Source organism: Salmo salar, chromosome 28, assembly GCF_965601325.2.
Source record: "Salmo salar chromosome 28, fSalSal1, whole genome shotgun sequence".
Classification (NCBI taxonomy): Eukaryota; Metazoa; Chordata; class Actinopteri; order Salmoniformes; family Salmonidae; genus Salmo; species Salmo salar.
This window is the reverse complement of record NC_138318.1, coordinates 14,822,002-14,837,828: the sequence shown is the minus strand read 5'-3', so window position 1 is coordinate 14,837,828 and position 15,827 is coordinate 14,822,002. Positions and strand designations below refer to the sequence as shown.

The 15,827-nt window shown below is 43.2% G+C and overlaps 2 protein-coding genes across 4 annotated transcripts in view; one reads left to right on the top strand and one right to left on the bottom strand.

Moving 5' to 3' along the window:
• The window catches only part of LOC106589493 (putative uncharacterized protein MYH16), a 45,802-nt gene that overhangs the window by 16,359 nt on the left and 13,616 nt on the right, over positions 1-15,827 (top strand). For all 3 annotated transcript variants that reach the window (XM_014179551.3, XM_014179553.3, XM_014179552.3), the window contains 2 exons: positions 3,709-3,799; positions 11,423-11,479. In XM_014179551.3, coding sequence (XP_014035026.3) covers positions 3,709-3,799; positions 11,423-11,479 — 148 coding nt within the window. The remainder of the gene's footprint in view (positions 1-3,708; positions 3,800-11,422; positions 11,480-15,827) is intronic.
• On the bottom strand, positions 8,041-15,813 carry LOC106589494 (uncharacterized). The gene is made up of 2 exons (XM_082970483.1): positions 15,763-15,813; positions 8,041-11,154 (listed from the first exon to the last, which is right to left on the bottom strand). The coding sequence occupies exon 2, from the start codon at positions 9,159-9,161 to the stop codon at positions 8,439-8,441; it is 723 nt and encodes a 240-aa protein (XP_082826609.1). The 5' UTR covers positions 9,162-11,154; positions 15,763-15,813; the 3' UTR covers positions 8,041-8,438.

Below are 15,827 nucleotides of genomic sequence, written 5' to 3'. Positions count from 1 at the left end.
TGAAGGAACTTGTGTAGTCACTCAGTTATAGAAAGAAGGGACTGAAATATCTGTAGCAAATACACGGTGGAGAACTTATGAAGCTTTGCTCTCAGACCAACAGCCATGGGGGATCCAATGGCAGATAGACAATCAAAAATAGCAGTTAAAGTGTCCAGGACTGCATTTTTGGACCGCAGCTTGCATGCCCAGCGAGTGTTTGAGAGCTGTACAAGTTCAGCTGATGCTATTCCAAGTTTGGACTGAGCTTCTTTGAACTTGTGGTGGTTAACTTCTCTAGGGCCAGAGGGACGATTTCGTCCCACCTACGTAACAGCCAGTGGAATCCCGTGGCGCGTTATTCAAATACCTCAGAAATGCTATTACTTCAATTTCTCAAACATATGACTATTTTACACCATTTTAAAGACAAGACTCTCGTTAATCTAACCACACTGTCCGATTTCAAAAAGGCTTTACAACGAAAGCAAAACATTAGATTATGTCAGCAGAGTACCCAGCCAGAAATAATCAGACACCCATTTTTCAAGCTAGCATATAATGTCACATAAACCCAAACCACAGCTAAATGCAGCACTAACCTTTGATGATCTTCATCAGATGACACACCTAGGACATTATGTTATACAATACATGCATGTTTTGTTCAATCAAGTTCATATGTATATCAAAAACCAGCTTTTTACATTAGCATGTGACGTTCAGAACTAGCATACCCCCCGCAAACTTCCGGTGAATTTACTAAACATTTACTAAATTACTCACGATAAACGTTCACAAAAAGCATAACAATTATTTTAAGAATTATAGATACAGAACTCCTCTATGGACTCGATATGTCCGATTTTAAAATAGCTTTTCGGTGAAAGCACATTTTGCAATATTCTAAGTAGATAGCCCGGCATCACAGGGCTAGCTATTTAGACACCCAGCAAGTTTAGCACTCACTAAAGTCAGATTTACTATAAGAAAAATGTTATTACCTTTGGTGTTCTTCGTCAGAATGCACTCCCAGGACTTCTACTTCAATAACACATTTTGGTTTGGTCCCAAATAATCCATAGTTATTTCCAAATAGCGGCGTTTTGTTCATGCGTTCAAGACACTATCCGAAAGGGTAAATAAGGGTTACGCGCACGACGCATTTCGTGACAAATTGTTTTGAAATATTCCATTACCGTACTTCGAAGCATGTCAACCGCTGTTTAAAATCAATTTTTATGCCATTTGTCACGTAAAGAAGCGATAATATTCCGACCGGGAATCTGTGTTTAGGTTCAAAGACGATAGAAAATAAAAACATGGGGTCGACTCGTGAACGCGTCTCAGCCCATTGTCCTCTGATAGAGCACTTGCCAAAAGCCTGGGGCTGGAATTACATCATTCAGCTTTTTCCCGCCTTCTGAGAGCCTATGGGAGCCGTAGGAAGTGTCACGTTACAGCAAAGATCCTCAGTCTTCAATAAACAGAGTCAAGAAGCTCAAGGAATGGTCAGACAGGCCACTTCCTGTAAGGAATCTTCTCAGGTTTTTGCCTGCCATATGAGTTCTGTTATACTCACAGACACCATTCAAACAGTTTTAGAAACTTTAGGGTGTTTTCTATCCAAAGCCAATAATTATATGCATATTCTAGTTACTGGGCAGGAGTAGTAACCAGATTAAATCGATTATCCCCAACAGGTTAAGATATAATGAAAATCATTTATTCCTAACAAAAGTAAGAAATATGCTGTCATATGCTCCATAAATTTACCTGAAAGCTTAAACATCTACTCTCTTTTTTTAATCACTAACCTTCGACATGCTCCCTCAGCCTCCAGCTTCTTTCCCTCATTCTTGTCTGCTGTGTTTTGACGTGTATTGTTATTAAACTCATATTTACAATAACTCAAGGCTTAATAGGTGATTAATCAGTTTAAGTTTAATTTGTTTGTTTGAACTGCTAAAATCTTAATTTCTCACCGGATTGGCCTTCGGCATAGCTGATGGCACTGCCTCTCTTGAAGACTTTCCATATATCCAGCTAACATTAGTCGTTAGCTAGCCTACAGTTGAGAAATTGAGGATAATACAATGACATTGCGATTAACACTATGTCGCCTTTTCTACACATGACCTACTGATAATTGTTTTGCAATGGCCTACTGAATGAAAGAAATGAGTATGAAAAGATATGTGCATGACGTTACGTCATCTGTCTCATTTATAGCCTGACACAGATAGCAAAACTACATTGAATAAAACGTTAATTAGATATCATCGCCACATAACGGTGTCTTTTAAATTCAACATAAGTTAACGTTACCGTTAGCTAGCTCGCAACGTCTGTTACACTGTAACTTACAGGCAGCCTCACATAACAACATATTGGTTAACAAAGCTTTGATTATGACCAAAGTTTATAGTAGTGAATACTCTCTCTGTTCTAACTTACCACAAATTCACATCATAGCCTATCTACATGAATCCGTCCTGTCAGAGCCTTTTCCTGTCCGTTTACTGTTAGCTAGCAGTCTCAAGCCACAGAAGTAGGTAACGTTAACCAAAATTTTAGCTACAAGTAGGCCTAACAGTCACTAGCGTGTGCAGCATTCTCTGCATCAGCAGCTTCCCCCAGGTCCTAGTGCCCACCCTGTAATAAGTTTAAGATGCGATGGTTGACGAAAAAAAGGAATCACAAAGAAAATATATTGACTGATATATTGATTTATTTAGTAGGGGCTAATGAATATTTTAGGGGGGCTAAAATAGGCCTAGTGACGTCCATGTTATAGACAATGGCAAACCATTGAAAAAAGAACAGTTGAGGAGTTCAATAAGAACTTATAGACAATGAGTTACAGAGATATGAGATATTTATAGAGAGAAATATAATGCAAAGTGGCTTAGTTTTTTCATAGATCCAATAGAGTTGGGACTGGGTGAATAGTCTGTTGAAATACCCATCTTATCCTCAACCAAAACAAGGGAAATTGGCAGACCGACAGTCCAGGTGTTGTCAACTGATGTCTTTGCTAAGGAATTGCATCTGCATACTATATCAGCCCTATGATATCTGTTCAACATCCAAGAAATGAAAAAAACAGTCCAGAAACAGTATTTGGTTTGGTGCTTGCAGACATTTGGATTGCATGTCTCTGGCTTGCAGCAAAACAGATGCCTGGTGGAGGTTATAACATGATAACAGTAGTGCAGAGGACCGTTATCTAGATTTTAAGGGCTCGGGGCCTCGGGCCAGGGTTTCAGTAATGTCCCAACTTGTTGGTATGTGCCTCTCAGTAATATGAGGCTGAATGGAGGAAGGTGTTCTCTGACCTTTACCTGGAGAGTAGAACCAGCTGTGACATACAGGACACAAATGCAATAACATTTTCATTCCCAAAACAGAACTGGGCCTTGACGTCAGATGTCATTCATTCATTTCCCCCCTTTCCTTCCCTCCTTCTCTTTTACTCACACACACCTCTCTTTCTCACAAAAACATGTTCATTTTCAAAGGATGAGGGGTTCTTGAAGTCATTCATCCTTGTTGCACAATATTATTCTCACTTGTGAACGCCAATCAAATGAGTGAGTCACCTTGTTGCACCACTAGGATCAAACGAAGTCTGCCGCTCATTCTCTCTGCTGAACACGTCCCCTCACAGGGCAGTTTACTGTGGAAAAGGTATGATGATGTTGATATATTCTCTCTCTCTTTCTCAAGGAGAGATGTGGAGATAACCAGCACCAGTACCAAGCTGGAGGCAGAAGAGGCCCTAAACATCAGCCTGCATAGGAGGAACAAGGAGCTGCAGGTTGGACCCAGACTGGAGATGAAGGGGTGTTCGAGTGGAGATATTGAGGGGTGGCAGGGGAGGGGAGAGGGGTTGATGTTGTAGGTTTGAAGGACTGTAAAGGGGTTTGGGGTCATAGGTAGGAGACATTGAGACATATTGTGAGGTGGTATGGGGGAGGGGGATGGGTTGAGTTGGTAGAGGGTCAGGGGTCGAGAGGCATTAAGACGTGTCGGAGAGAGTGGGAGGACTGGGGGGGGGGGAGATTAAAGGGGGGGGGTTGAGGTGGATTTGAGGGGTAAGATTGAAGGGGGTTGCTCCCAGTCGGGATGTCAAGGAGAGATCTGCATTCCTACTTTTCAGCACCACGGCTGTGTTCTGTCTTCTGATTGGTGGGCTGGTTTCACAGCCCCCTGCCTGTCAGGAGAATGAGGAGCTGGTAAAAACACACATCCTCCATTTGAGCTGATAAACATCTATAGCCTGGCCTCTCTTATAGCGAGTTAACTCCTCCATCTGAGCTGATAAACATCTATAGCCTGGCCTCTCTTATAGGGAGTTAACTCCTCCATCTGAGCTGATAAACATCTATAGCCTGGCCTCTCTTATAGGGAGTTAACTCCTCCATCTGAGCTGATAAACATCTATAGCCTGGCCTCTCTTATAGGGAGTTAACTCCTTCACTCTCTGTGGCTATATGCTGTGTAGACATTGCCTTTTGGCTTCTCCGTTCAGGTTACTGTTTGCAAAGATGCACTTCAAAATCACAAGAGCCTTCCTAGTGAAATAATGTTTTACTAATAACTAAGTAGTTATAGTGTCTGATTTGCAGATACTTTGCACTATGTAAATGGGCTTCATGACATCAGAAGATAAAAAAAAAAACATGCGCCCTGCAGCTTGTTGTGTTTCCACATTAATTCCAGAAGTATGTCAATGATTGGGAAAGAGGTTGCATTTTCTTTTTGATTCAACAGTGCCTACGCAACTAAAATAACATTCATGTCATTCAGTTCTTATATCTGGCATAAATGCCGGAATGAGCACGTAATAACGCTGAAATGATTACTTTAACAGGACATTTGGTTTTAGTGTACTATTTGCAGTTGTCATTGCATTACATTTTTTGCAGACACTCTTATCCAGTGTGACTTACAGGATCAATTAGGGTTAAATGCACATCGGCCGATTTCTTTCATGTTGTCAGCTCAGGGATTCAAACCAACAACCTTTCGGTTACTGGTCCAACACTCTTAACCGCTAGACTACCTGTCGACCCCAAAATAATGAAAAAGCCCACGGAAGACAAGGTTATGGGAACAACGTTTACAAGCTGTGACATACTGTAGCTCCAACATGATTATCTCGCTCCGTCACTGGAACTTGTAGATGAACATATGTTTTGTCTGGCTCTGTTCCTTCATGCAAAGAATGAGATTGAGAGAGATACTGAAGGAGTTGCAGATAAACAGAGAGATGGAAAGAGAGTCAAGAAGGGAAACAGAGAGAGAGAGACACAGAGATACAGAGAGAAAGAAAGACAGAGATTGAAAGAGAAACTAAGAGAGAAACAGAGCGACAGATTGAGAAAACGAGAGAGTGGTAAAAGCAAAAGGTGCAGATCAGGTTAACTCCTCCTGAGATCCATGGATGCCTCCAGTTCCTTGATTCTCTATCCAGAGGTTGGGAAAGAACAGAGGAATAAAGACTGTCTTTGTCTGTCTGCTGGGTGAACGAGGGACTGAAAGACGATCGGTGTGTCGGTGAGAGTGGTCATGTTTTCACATTTACTGTAGCCCTGGCATTATCCCATCAATGAAGCCTGTGTGTGTGTGTGTGTGTGTGTGTGTGTGTGTGTGTGTGTGTTTGGATCATGGTCAGCATCTCCTCCCACAGATAAAGATGCAGGTGTCCAGGCCAGCGCTGAGCAAAAGACCAGATTACTGGTTGGCCCTTCCCGTCTCTCGCCCACTCGTGTGTGGTTTAAATATAAAAGGTCACGTGAATATGTCAAGATTCCAAGACAGCATTGTAGCTCACAGGAAATCAAAGAGATATCTCATTTATGATGTAGCTATCTTCCCCCCTACAGTACAGTTAAAGCACAATGTACTGCTGGGAGTAGCAGTTCTGTATTTCAGCTGCTTCTTAGGAGTGTTGTAGCTCAAAGAGAAAGCTCCGAATAGCTTTGTGATATCTCTGAACAGCCTGTGTACTGTACAGTGCAATGTTCTGTATTTATATTGTGTACGTGGGGGCGAGTTGGCTAGTGAAGAGCTATGATGATGGAGCTCCGACTACTCTGCTACAGTTCAAAGCAGCTCTGGCAGACACAATATGAATGCAGTTGTAGAATGGGGCTAGCAGATGCATGCTATTCACTTCCATCTCGGTGGTGGCAGAGGTTTTATGGCTGTTTTTATGGTGTTTATAATAAAGCAATTCTAGCGGACTGAAAAGGGATCATTGTGTGAGGTTAGAGGTCAAGTCAATCATCGTGAACTAGTTTGTGACCAGTATTTTTCGGTTTTGCTTTAAAGCAGATGTGGGTTTGCATGTCCAGTACGTGTGTAAAAGTAACACAGGACAGGAGCCAGGACCTCAGCCACCTGGGTGCTGTACACAGAGCACATCATTTTTAATAACACCATTTTCACCTTCCTGTCCTCAGCTACACTCTTAGAAAAAAGGGTTCCAAAATGGTTCTTCGGCTATCCCCCATAGGGTAAGCATTTTTGGTTCCAGGTAGAACCCTTTTGGGTTCCATATAGAACTCTCGGTGGAAAGGGTTGTACATGGAACCAAAAAGGGTTCTACCTGGAACCAAAAGGGTTCTGCCTGCAACCAAAAAGGGTTATTCAAAGGGATCTGTTATGGGGACAGCTGAAGAACCCTTTTAGGTTCCAGACACCACCTTTTTTATTTTATTTTAAAGAGTGTAGAGGCTCTGATGTGGTAAAAGCCTTGAATTACCTGGCCATCGCTTCAGTTGCCATTTTCATGGTAGCTACAGCTCCATCTGAAGGTGTTTAAAAAAAACAAAGGGTTCTTATTCCAGAACTTTTCGAGCCTAGAGTCTGGAATGTTCAGAGCATACGTATGTGGACAGTATGGATAGTACTATTGATAGGAGTAGAGTCTGTAATGAGGTTAGTTGGATGCAGGAGCAGGTCTGTGGTAGGCGTGTGCCAGGAGAGACTAATCGTTCAGCCTCTGGTCTGGTTCCCCTCTCTGAGGGCTCTCTGAGGGGGGTTGACAGGATATAGCTGCCCACGCTATAGAATACCCCTCAGATACAATCACCGAGCCATCAGGCTCAACTCACATGTGATTGCAATTTATACTCAATTTAATGGTGGAGAGTTGCACTGGGGAAAAAAAACCCTCTAATGTGGAAAGTTTAAGTAAGTGCAATTTCAGATATCAGACCCTCCAAAAGTCCACTGTAATAATGGGCTAACGGTTTTGTTTCCTTTTTCGGTGTCTTATGCTTGTAAGATGATGCTGAAATGGACTTACTGTGGTAAAAACATTGCACACAATAGTTTTCCAATACAGCAGTTCCCAGGCATGTTTAGAAAAAAAAAACAGTTGGTCCAACAAACTGTTATTCTACAGTGCAGTATTGTTGTATCAAAAATATTAGCGATAACAGTTTCAGGCAAAGTTGACTGGGGGAGAAGTAACAGAAACAGATACAATATATTAAATAGAGTAGTCGGGGAGCTCTGCTACTCTATCTGTGTGTGTCAGGAAGTGTGGAGTGTAGAATGCCTGAGGAGAAGCGGCTCGGCTGAGTGGAGTGTAGCAGCATGTGTGTGTGTCGGTATATGTGTGTAAGAGAGAGAGAGAGAGAGAGAGAGAGAGAGAGAGAGAGAGAGTGTTGGGGAGAGAGAGAGAGTGTTGGGGAGAGTCAGTCAGTCGGGCTACTGCTGCCTCACCATGGCTGTGCTCTCTGCTGAGGTCCTGCGCTGGCATGTGAGTTTCTACACCGCTTTTCTCTCGCTCGCTCGCTCTCTCACTTTCTTTTATCCTCCTCTTCTCTTTCTTTTTGCATGCTTTGGAATGTTTGTGTGCGCTTGTGCCATTCATAGGAAACTTGAATGTTATTAGCTGAAGTTATACGGATGTTATCTGAATGACTAGCCTCCTGGTTGTTTTGCTACCTGTAGAGCATTGTTGAAATATTTGCATGTTCTATACATCTGTTTACTGTCATCACTAAAACTCATTTGACTTAGAGATGATTAGGGCCAGCAGCATAACAAATCAAATTACATTTTATTTGTCACATACACATGGTTAGCAGATGTTAATGCGAGTGTAGCGAAATGCTTGTGCTTCTAGTTCCGACCATGCAGTAATATCTAACAAGTAATCTAACAATTTCACAACAACTACCTTATACACACAAGTGTAAAGGAATTAATAAGAATATGTACATAAAAATATATGGATGAGCGATGGCCGAACGGCATAGGCAAGATGCAGTAGATGGTATAGAGTACAGTATATACATATGAGATGAGTAATGTAGGGTATGTAAACATTATATAAAGTGGCATTGTTTAAAGTGGCCAGTGATACATTTATTACATCCCATTTTTAATTATTAAAGTGGCTAGAGATGAGTCAGTATGTTGGCAGCAGCCACTCAATGTTAGTGATGGCTGTTTAACAGTCTGATGGCCTTGAGATTGCAGCTGTTTTTCAGTCTCTCGGTCCCCACTTTGATGCACCTGTACTGACCTCGCCTTCTGGATGATAGCGGGGTGAACAGGCAGTGGCTCGGGTGGTTGTTGTCCTTGATGATCTTTTTGGCCTTCCTGTGACATCGGGTGATGTAGGTGTCCTGGAGGGCAGGTAGTTTGCCCCCAGTGATGCGTTGTGCAGACCTCACTACCCTCTGGAGAGCCTTACGGTTGTGGGCGGAGGAGTTGCCATACCAGGCGGTGATACAGCCCGACAGGACGGTCTCGATTGTGCATCTGTAAAAGTTTGTGAGTGTTTTTGGTGACAAGCCGAATTTCTTCAGCCTCCTGAGGTTGAAGAGGCGCTGCTGCGCCTTCTTCCCTACGCTGTCTGTGTGGGTGGACCATTTCAGTTTGTCCGTGATGTGTACACTGAGGAACTTAAAACTTTCCACCTTCTCCACTACTGTCCCGTCGATGTGGACAGGGGGCTGCTCCCTCTGCTGTTTCCTGAAGTCCATGATCATCTCCTTTGTTTTGTTGACATTGAGTGTGAGGTTATTTTCCTGACACCACACTCTGAGGGCCCTTACCCCCTTCCTGTAGGCCGTATCGTCTTTGTTGGTAATCAAGCCTACCACTGTAGAGTCGTCTGCAAACTTGATGATTGAGTTGGAGGCGTGCATGGCCATGCAGTCATGGGTGAACAGGGAGTACAGGAGAGGGCTGAGAACGCACCCTTGTGGGGCCCCAGTGTTGAGGATCAGTGGGGTGGAGATGTTGTTTCCTACCCTCACCAACTGGAGGCGGCCCGTCAGGAAGTCCAGGACCCAGTTGCACAGGGCGTGGTCGAGACCCAGAGTTTGAAGGATACTATGGTGTTAAATGCTGAGCTATGCAAGAACAGCATTCTTGCATAGGTATTCCTCTTGTCCAGATGGGTTAGGGCAGTGTGCAGTGTGATTGCGATTGCGTCGTCTGTGGACCTATTGGGGCGGTAAAGAAATTGGAGTGGGTCTAGGGTGTCAGGTAGGGTGGAGGTGATATGGTCCTTGACTAGTCTCTCAAAGCACTTAATGATGACGGAAGTGAGTGCTACTGGGCAATAGTCATTTAGCTCAGTTACCTTAGCTTTCTTGGGAACAGGAACAATGGTGGCCCTCTTGAAGCATGTGGGAACAGCAGACTGGGATAAGTATTGATTGAATATGTCCGTAAACACACCAGCCTACTAGTCTGCGCATGCTCTGAGGACGCGGCTAGGGATGCCGTTGTAGGTCCGTGATTGACTGTAGACCCTGCCACATACCTCTCGTGTCTGAGCCGTTGAATTGCGACTCTACTTTGTCTCTATACTGATGCTTAGCTTGTTTGATTGCCTTGTGAAGGGAATAGCGACACTGTTTGTATTCGGTCATGTTTCCGGTCGCCTTGCCCTGATTAAAAGCAGTGGTTTGTGCTTTCAGTTTTGCGTGAATGCTGCCATCAATCCACGGTTTCTGGTTGGGGAAGGTTAGCACCCTGCATCCCAATCCTAGCTTTCCTCTTAAGCTAAGTAGGGTTGGTCCTTGATGGGAGACCAGATGCTGCTGGAAGTGGTGTTCGAGGGCCAGTAGGAGGCACTCTTTCCTCTGGTCTAAAAAAGAATATCTCAATGCCCCAGGACAGTGGTTGGTGACATTGCCCTGTGTAGGACGCCATCTGTCAGATGGAATGTTAAACTGGTGTCCTGTCTCGCTGTGGTCACTAAAGATCCCATGGCACTTATCGTAAGAGTATGGGTGCTAAACCAGGTGTCCTGGCTAAATTCACAATTTGGCCCTCATGGCCACCTAATAATCCCCAGCTTCCAATTGGCTCATTCTTCCTCTCTCCTGTAACTATTCCCCAGGTCATTGCTGTACATGAAAATGTGTTCTCAGTCAACTTACCTGGTAAAATAAGGGTTAAAAAAAGTGGTGTGATTGAGATATTTAAAGTTATGACCCTGCCTGTGTGTTTAGAGTGTGGAACTTTGTTTGGCGTTTCCCGAGTCTCTGCGTTTTGTGGTTAGTAGTGAGAGAGATGGCTATGTTAGTGTGTGTGTGTGATGGGATGTCCTGGGGCTATACACTATGTGTTAGACACACTTCCTGACACTGAGACAAGATAGAGCTGCAGATACCACAGAACATGACATGACTTGGAGCCTGAAGACAACGATGTTTAGAAACTCTGGCAATACGTTTGTGTCAAACGGGCATAAACAACCTGTGTGTCAGTGAATTGAGTTATGATTTTGGGAAACTGAAATGTACTTAGAGATCTATTAGTGTGATTAGAACCTGCATGACATTGCGTCTATACTGAAGCAATAATAGCCTACAATTGTATGTCATAGATGTCATATATTAATGATGAAAGTGCAATAAATCATTCAGCTATAGTAACAATTATAATATAATCAAATATTGCAACATGAACCCGATCATTTCATTATGTCATTAGGTTCATGAAGTGAAATCCTTCATTACTGTAGTCCCACCCGTTGGGCAGCCATGTATGAATTAAATATAATGTGAAATGACAGTTGATATTCTCTGTTGAGCTGACTGACCTGATATGAAAGCCCAGTCCCATGCAGACCCAGTCTGAGGGTCAGAGTAGAAATAATGATGGAGGCTACTGCTGCTGCTGACATTCCTGCTGTGAAAAAAAAAAAAAAAAACCACTGGCATGCTGAACCAACCCAGGGAGAAATACAGAGAATGAGAATCTCTCTCACCACAAACTTACTACCCTGAAATAGCAAACCAACTACGGGGTGGTGCCTCTTATTTGCCCAGACAAAACATTGTTTTTCTGCAGAGTATGTAAGTTTACTGGGACAATGGGAATTATTCAAATCTGGCAGAAAGTTGCAGTGATTCTCTCATGCATGTAATGAGGACTATGCTCTCTCTGCTCTTTGTAGGTCCGTATCGAGGAGCTGGAGGAGGAACTGGAGACAGAAAGAACCATGAGAGCCAAGGTACAGTACTTCTGTCACTGGTCCAGTACTGTAACCCCTACATTATCACCTAACTATCACACCTATTGCATCCGTAACTCACTGGAGTTGGGCTGTCATTAGTGTTATAGGGGTATGAGCTAGAGTTAGCGTTAAGTTTGGAGGTGCTGTGGCCAGTACTGCGGTCCACTGTGGTCAGTGCAAGGCATGTCCTGAACTGTCCGAGTGAATGTTTGTGGTGTTGGATGGCAGAGCTTGCTGAGGGAGAGTCCTGTATGACACATCAGTCAGAGACTAGAGCAGTCCAAGGTGCTGTGGGATGAAATGAGCTTTGCTCGGCTGTAGTACTCTGTGAGACGTGGTGCAGCTAGGAGTTGTCATAGGATTGAAACCTTGGAAGAGAAGTCAAGGAGAGAGAAGGTAAAGGAGGAATCCTGGGGAAGGGAGTTAGATTTGGAGAATGAAATAGAGAATTGGTAAGGTGGGAGGTTGATTTCAGACAGGAAGGGTAGTGGAGGGTTCAGTTGGAGTAGGGAAGTGGAATGGAGGCAAATGGGGGAGTGAGCGGGTTTGGGGGACCTGGTGTCTGGCATGCTGGTGGGGTAAATAGGTCTGTCCCGTGCCTCTGGTGGTTACCCCAAATCAGCTGCACCTGTGATAATAAATCAGAGGAAAGCCCTGGTGTTTCTGGTTAACTCACAGAGCAGCCCTGGAGGCAAACAGAACCCCTACATCCGACCATTCCACACACGCATGCAAACACAAATGCATATACACACACACCTACGTACACACACGGACACATTCCTCCACCTTGCTCCGCACGAGCGTGACAGAAGTAATGGATGAGGATCATTTTTTCGGTCTTCCTCTGCTTCAGCACGCCAAGGTGGCCAAAAGGCATCTGGTATATTTTTATGTTAATAAGGCTACAAAACTGGGTTTAAAACTCGGAGCTTAGTCCATGTCAAACCAATCCCTTGTAGAAGAGAAGATTGCTCACTTAACAGTAGGAGGAGATTGTTAACCGCTTCTTATGTGAAACGAGACTTGAGTTTTGTGTGTATTTTAGAGAGACAGACCCTGCTGTGATTCCACTGTAGCAATAAGCAGGCCAGAGATAGAAACATACATATTTCATCCTCACTGGTGGTGAATGGAGTGACATCCAGTCCCTTTAGGCTGTTTACACACTTCTTCCCTAGCTCTGGGTGGCACACACACACACACACACACACACACTGGGTGGTATACCTAACTAATAGCCCTGTGCTCTCCCTGCCTCCTATTAAAGCCAGCAGAGTGTGAGAGAGAGACAGGCAGAGACTTGTAAAGCTTTATCTGCAGGGTCTTCTCAGTGTCTCTAACACACATACCAGCGCTGCAGACAGGCTTTCCATTGTCTGGCTCAGCTCAGGTAGGGAGAGATGAGGAGATAGTGCCGGCACTATCTCCTGGTACTGTTTTCCATGGGATCTTCTCCCCAGTGGAATGTCGGACACACACACACAAACGCTCACCCAAACTCCCTGACACTCTCTTGCAAACAAGAGGTGTCTGCCATTCCACATGGACTAAGACAAAGCTGACCTTCCTTTAGCCTCTTTAGTTTACAACAGAAAGAGAACGGTTGTGAAGTGTGTTGAGCTGAAGTAGCTGTTGACACTGTCACTGGACTGGACGAGAGTGATGACAGAAACAGGTCAGAGGTCAGAGTGCATGGGAGAGACAGAGATAGGGAGCGTGGTAGAGTGGGGAGGGGTGAGTGCACGGGAAACTGAAAGATGAGATCCTTCTGCTTGGCTGGAGCTGAAATGAGATTAGTCTGTTTTCACTTTGAGCGCTGATTAACCATGTCAAGAGGAAGACCATACAGAAAATATATAAATAATGGAGAATATCAGGAAGCGGGCACAAATACTGTACATGGACAAACACACTTGACTTTGAGGTAGTGTTGCTTACCATACACTACCAGTGGACTGAAGCTTTAACCTTCTACTGCAGTGGGCTACATCAGAGTGTTTCTTAGTAGTCTTAAACAAATCTACTTTGAAACAAAAGTATACACCTCACACACATGGTTGTGGGTTTAAAAAAAGAAGATACTTGTTCCATGTCAGATATAGAGTTGAAATATATTACATTTTGAGTTTGCATCCCACTATGACACATTATACACAGTTCAAGTCGGAAGTTTACATACACCTTAGCCAAATACATTTAAACTCAGTTTTTCACAATTCCTGACATTTAATCCTAGTAAAAATGTCCTGTCTTAGGTCAGTCACCACTTTATTTTAAGAATGTGAAATGTCAGAACAATTGTAGAGAAAATTATTTATTTCAGCTTTTATTTCCTTCATCACATTCCCAGTGGGTCAGAAGTTTACATACACTCAATTAGTACTTGGTAGTATTGCCTTTAAATTGTTTAACTTATGTCAAACGTTTCGGGACGAGTTCCACAAGCTTCCCTCAATAAGTTGGGCGAATTCTGATCAATTCCTCCTGACAGAGCTGGTGTAACTGAGTCAGGTTTGTAGGCCCCATTGCTCACACACGCTTTTTCAGTTCTGCCCACAAATTTTCTATAGGATTGAGGTCAGGGCTTTGTGATGGCCACTCCAATACCTTGACTTTGTTGTCCTTAAGCCATTTTGCCACAACTTTGGAAGTATGCTTTGGATCATTGTCCATTTGGAAGATCTATTTGCAACCAAGCTTTAACTTCCTGACTTATGTCTTGAGATGTTGCTTCAATATATCCACCTAATTTTCCCTGTCTCATGATGCCATCTATTTTGTGAAGTGCACCAGTCCCTCCTGCAGCAAAGCACCCCCACAACATGATGCTGCCACCCCCGGGCTTCACGGTTGGGATGGTGTTCTTCGGCTTGCAAGCCTTCCCCTTTTTCCTCCAAACATAACGATGGTCATTATGGCCAAACAGTTCTATTTTTGTTTCATCAGACCAGATGACATTTCTCCAAAAAGTACGATCTTTGTCCCCATGTGCAGTTGCAAATCGTAGCCTGGCTTTTTTATGGCGGTTTTGGAGCAGTGGCTTCTTCCTTGCTGAGCGGCCTTTCAGGTTATGTCGATATAGGACTCGTTTTACTGTGGACATAGATACTTTTGTACTGGTTTCCACCAGCATATTCACAAGGTCCTTTGCTGTTGTTCTGGGATTGATTTGCACTTTTCGCACCAAAGTACATTCATCTCTAGGAGACAGAATACGTCTCCTTCCTGAGCGGTATGACGGCTGCGTGGTCACATGGTGTTTATACTTGTGTACTATTGTTTGTACAGATGAATGTAGTACCTTCAGACGTTTGGAAATTGCTCCCAAGGATGAACCAGACTTGTGGAGGTCTACAATGTTTTTCTGAGGTCTTGGCTGATTTCTTTAGATTTTCCCATGATGTCAAGCAAAGAGGCACTGAGTTTCAAGGTAGGCCTTGAAATACATCCACAGTTACACCTCCAATTGACTCAAATGATGTCAATTAGCGTATCAGAAGCTTCTAAAGCCATGACATAATTGTCTGGAATTTTCCAAGCTGTTTAAAGGCACAGTCAACTTAGTGTATGTAAACTTCTGACCCACTGGAATTGTGATACAGTGTATTATAAGTGAAATAATCTGTCTGTAAACAATTGTTGGAAAAATTACTTGTGTCATGCACAAAGTAGATGTCCTAACCGACTTGCCAAAACTATAGTTTGATATTAACAAGACATTTGTGGAGTGGTTGAAAAACGAGTTTTCATGACTCCAACCTAAGTGTATGCAAACTTCCGACTTCAACTTGTACATCACAGAACACTGAAATATAACAAAACTGTTTGTCATAGAAACACCAGATTTTTGTCATTTAAAAAATAATACTTTTTTGTTATTATGAAAAACATTTAGAACATTCCATCCATGAGGCCACTGGGTCATTTGACTGGAGGAACGGGCTACAGACCCTCTCAACATTCACAACAGCTTTGAAACAATAGTAAAAGACCAACATAAAACCAACAACTGCGTTCAACTGGAAGAACTTCTAAAGCTTTGATTGTTTGTGCATTTCACAACCATATGTTTCAGACTGCTATAACCATTACATGTGTTGCCTCGTTTTACAATGGAAATACCTCAAGTTTTAGATAAACATCACCCAAGCCTGTCATTACCCCTCTGATTGTGATTGTCCTTTGAAGATTATATTTATGGAGATGATGCTTAGTCTGGTCTAGCACAACATAGATTTTATATAGACATTTAAATCATTTACACTTGAAGTACTCACATGCTGGCCTTCTCTACCTGGAAACACAGAGATGGTAGTAGCTACTGTAGATGACCAACAAACAG

Excerpts from the sequence above, each read along its gene's own strand:
- LOC106589494 (XM_082970483.1), bottom strand. The coding sequence starts at position 9,161 with ATGGCCATGCACGCCTCCAACTCAATCATCAAGTTTGCAGACGACTCT.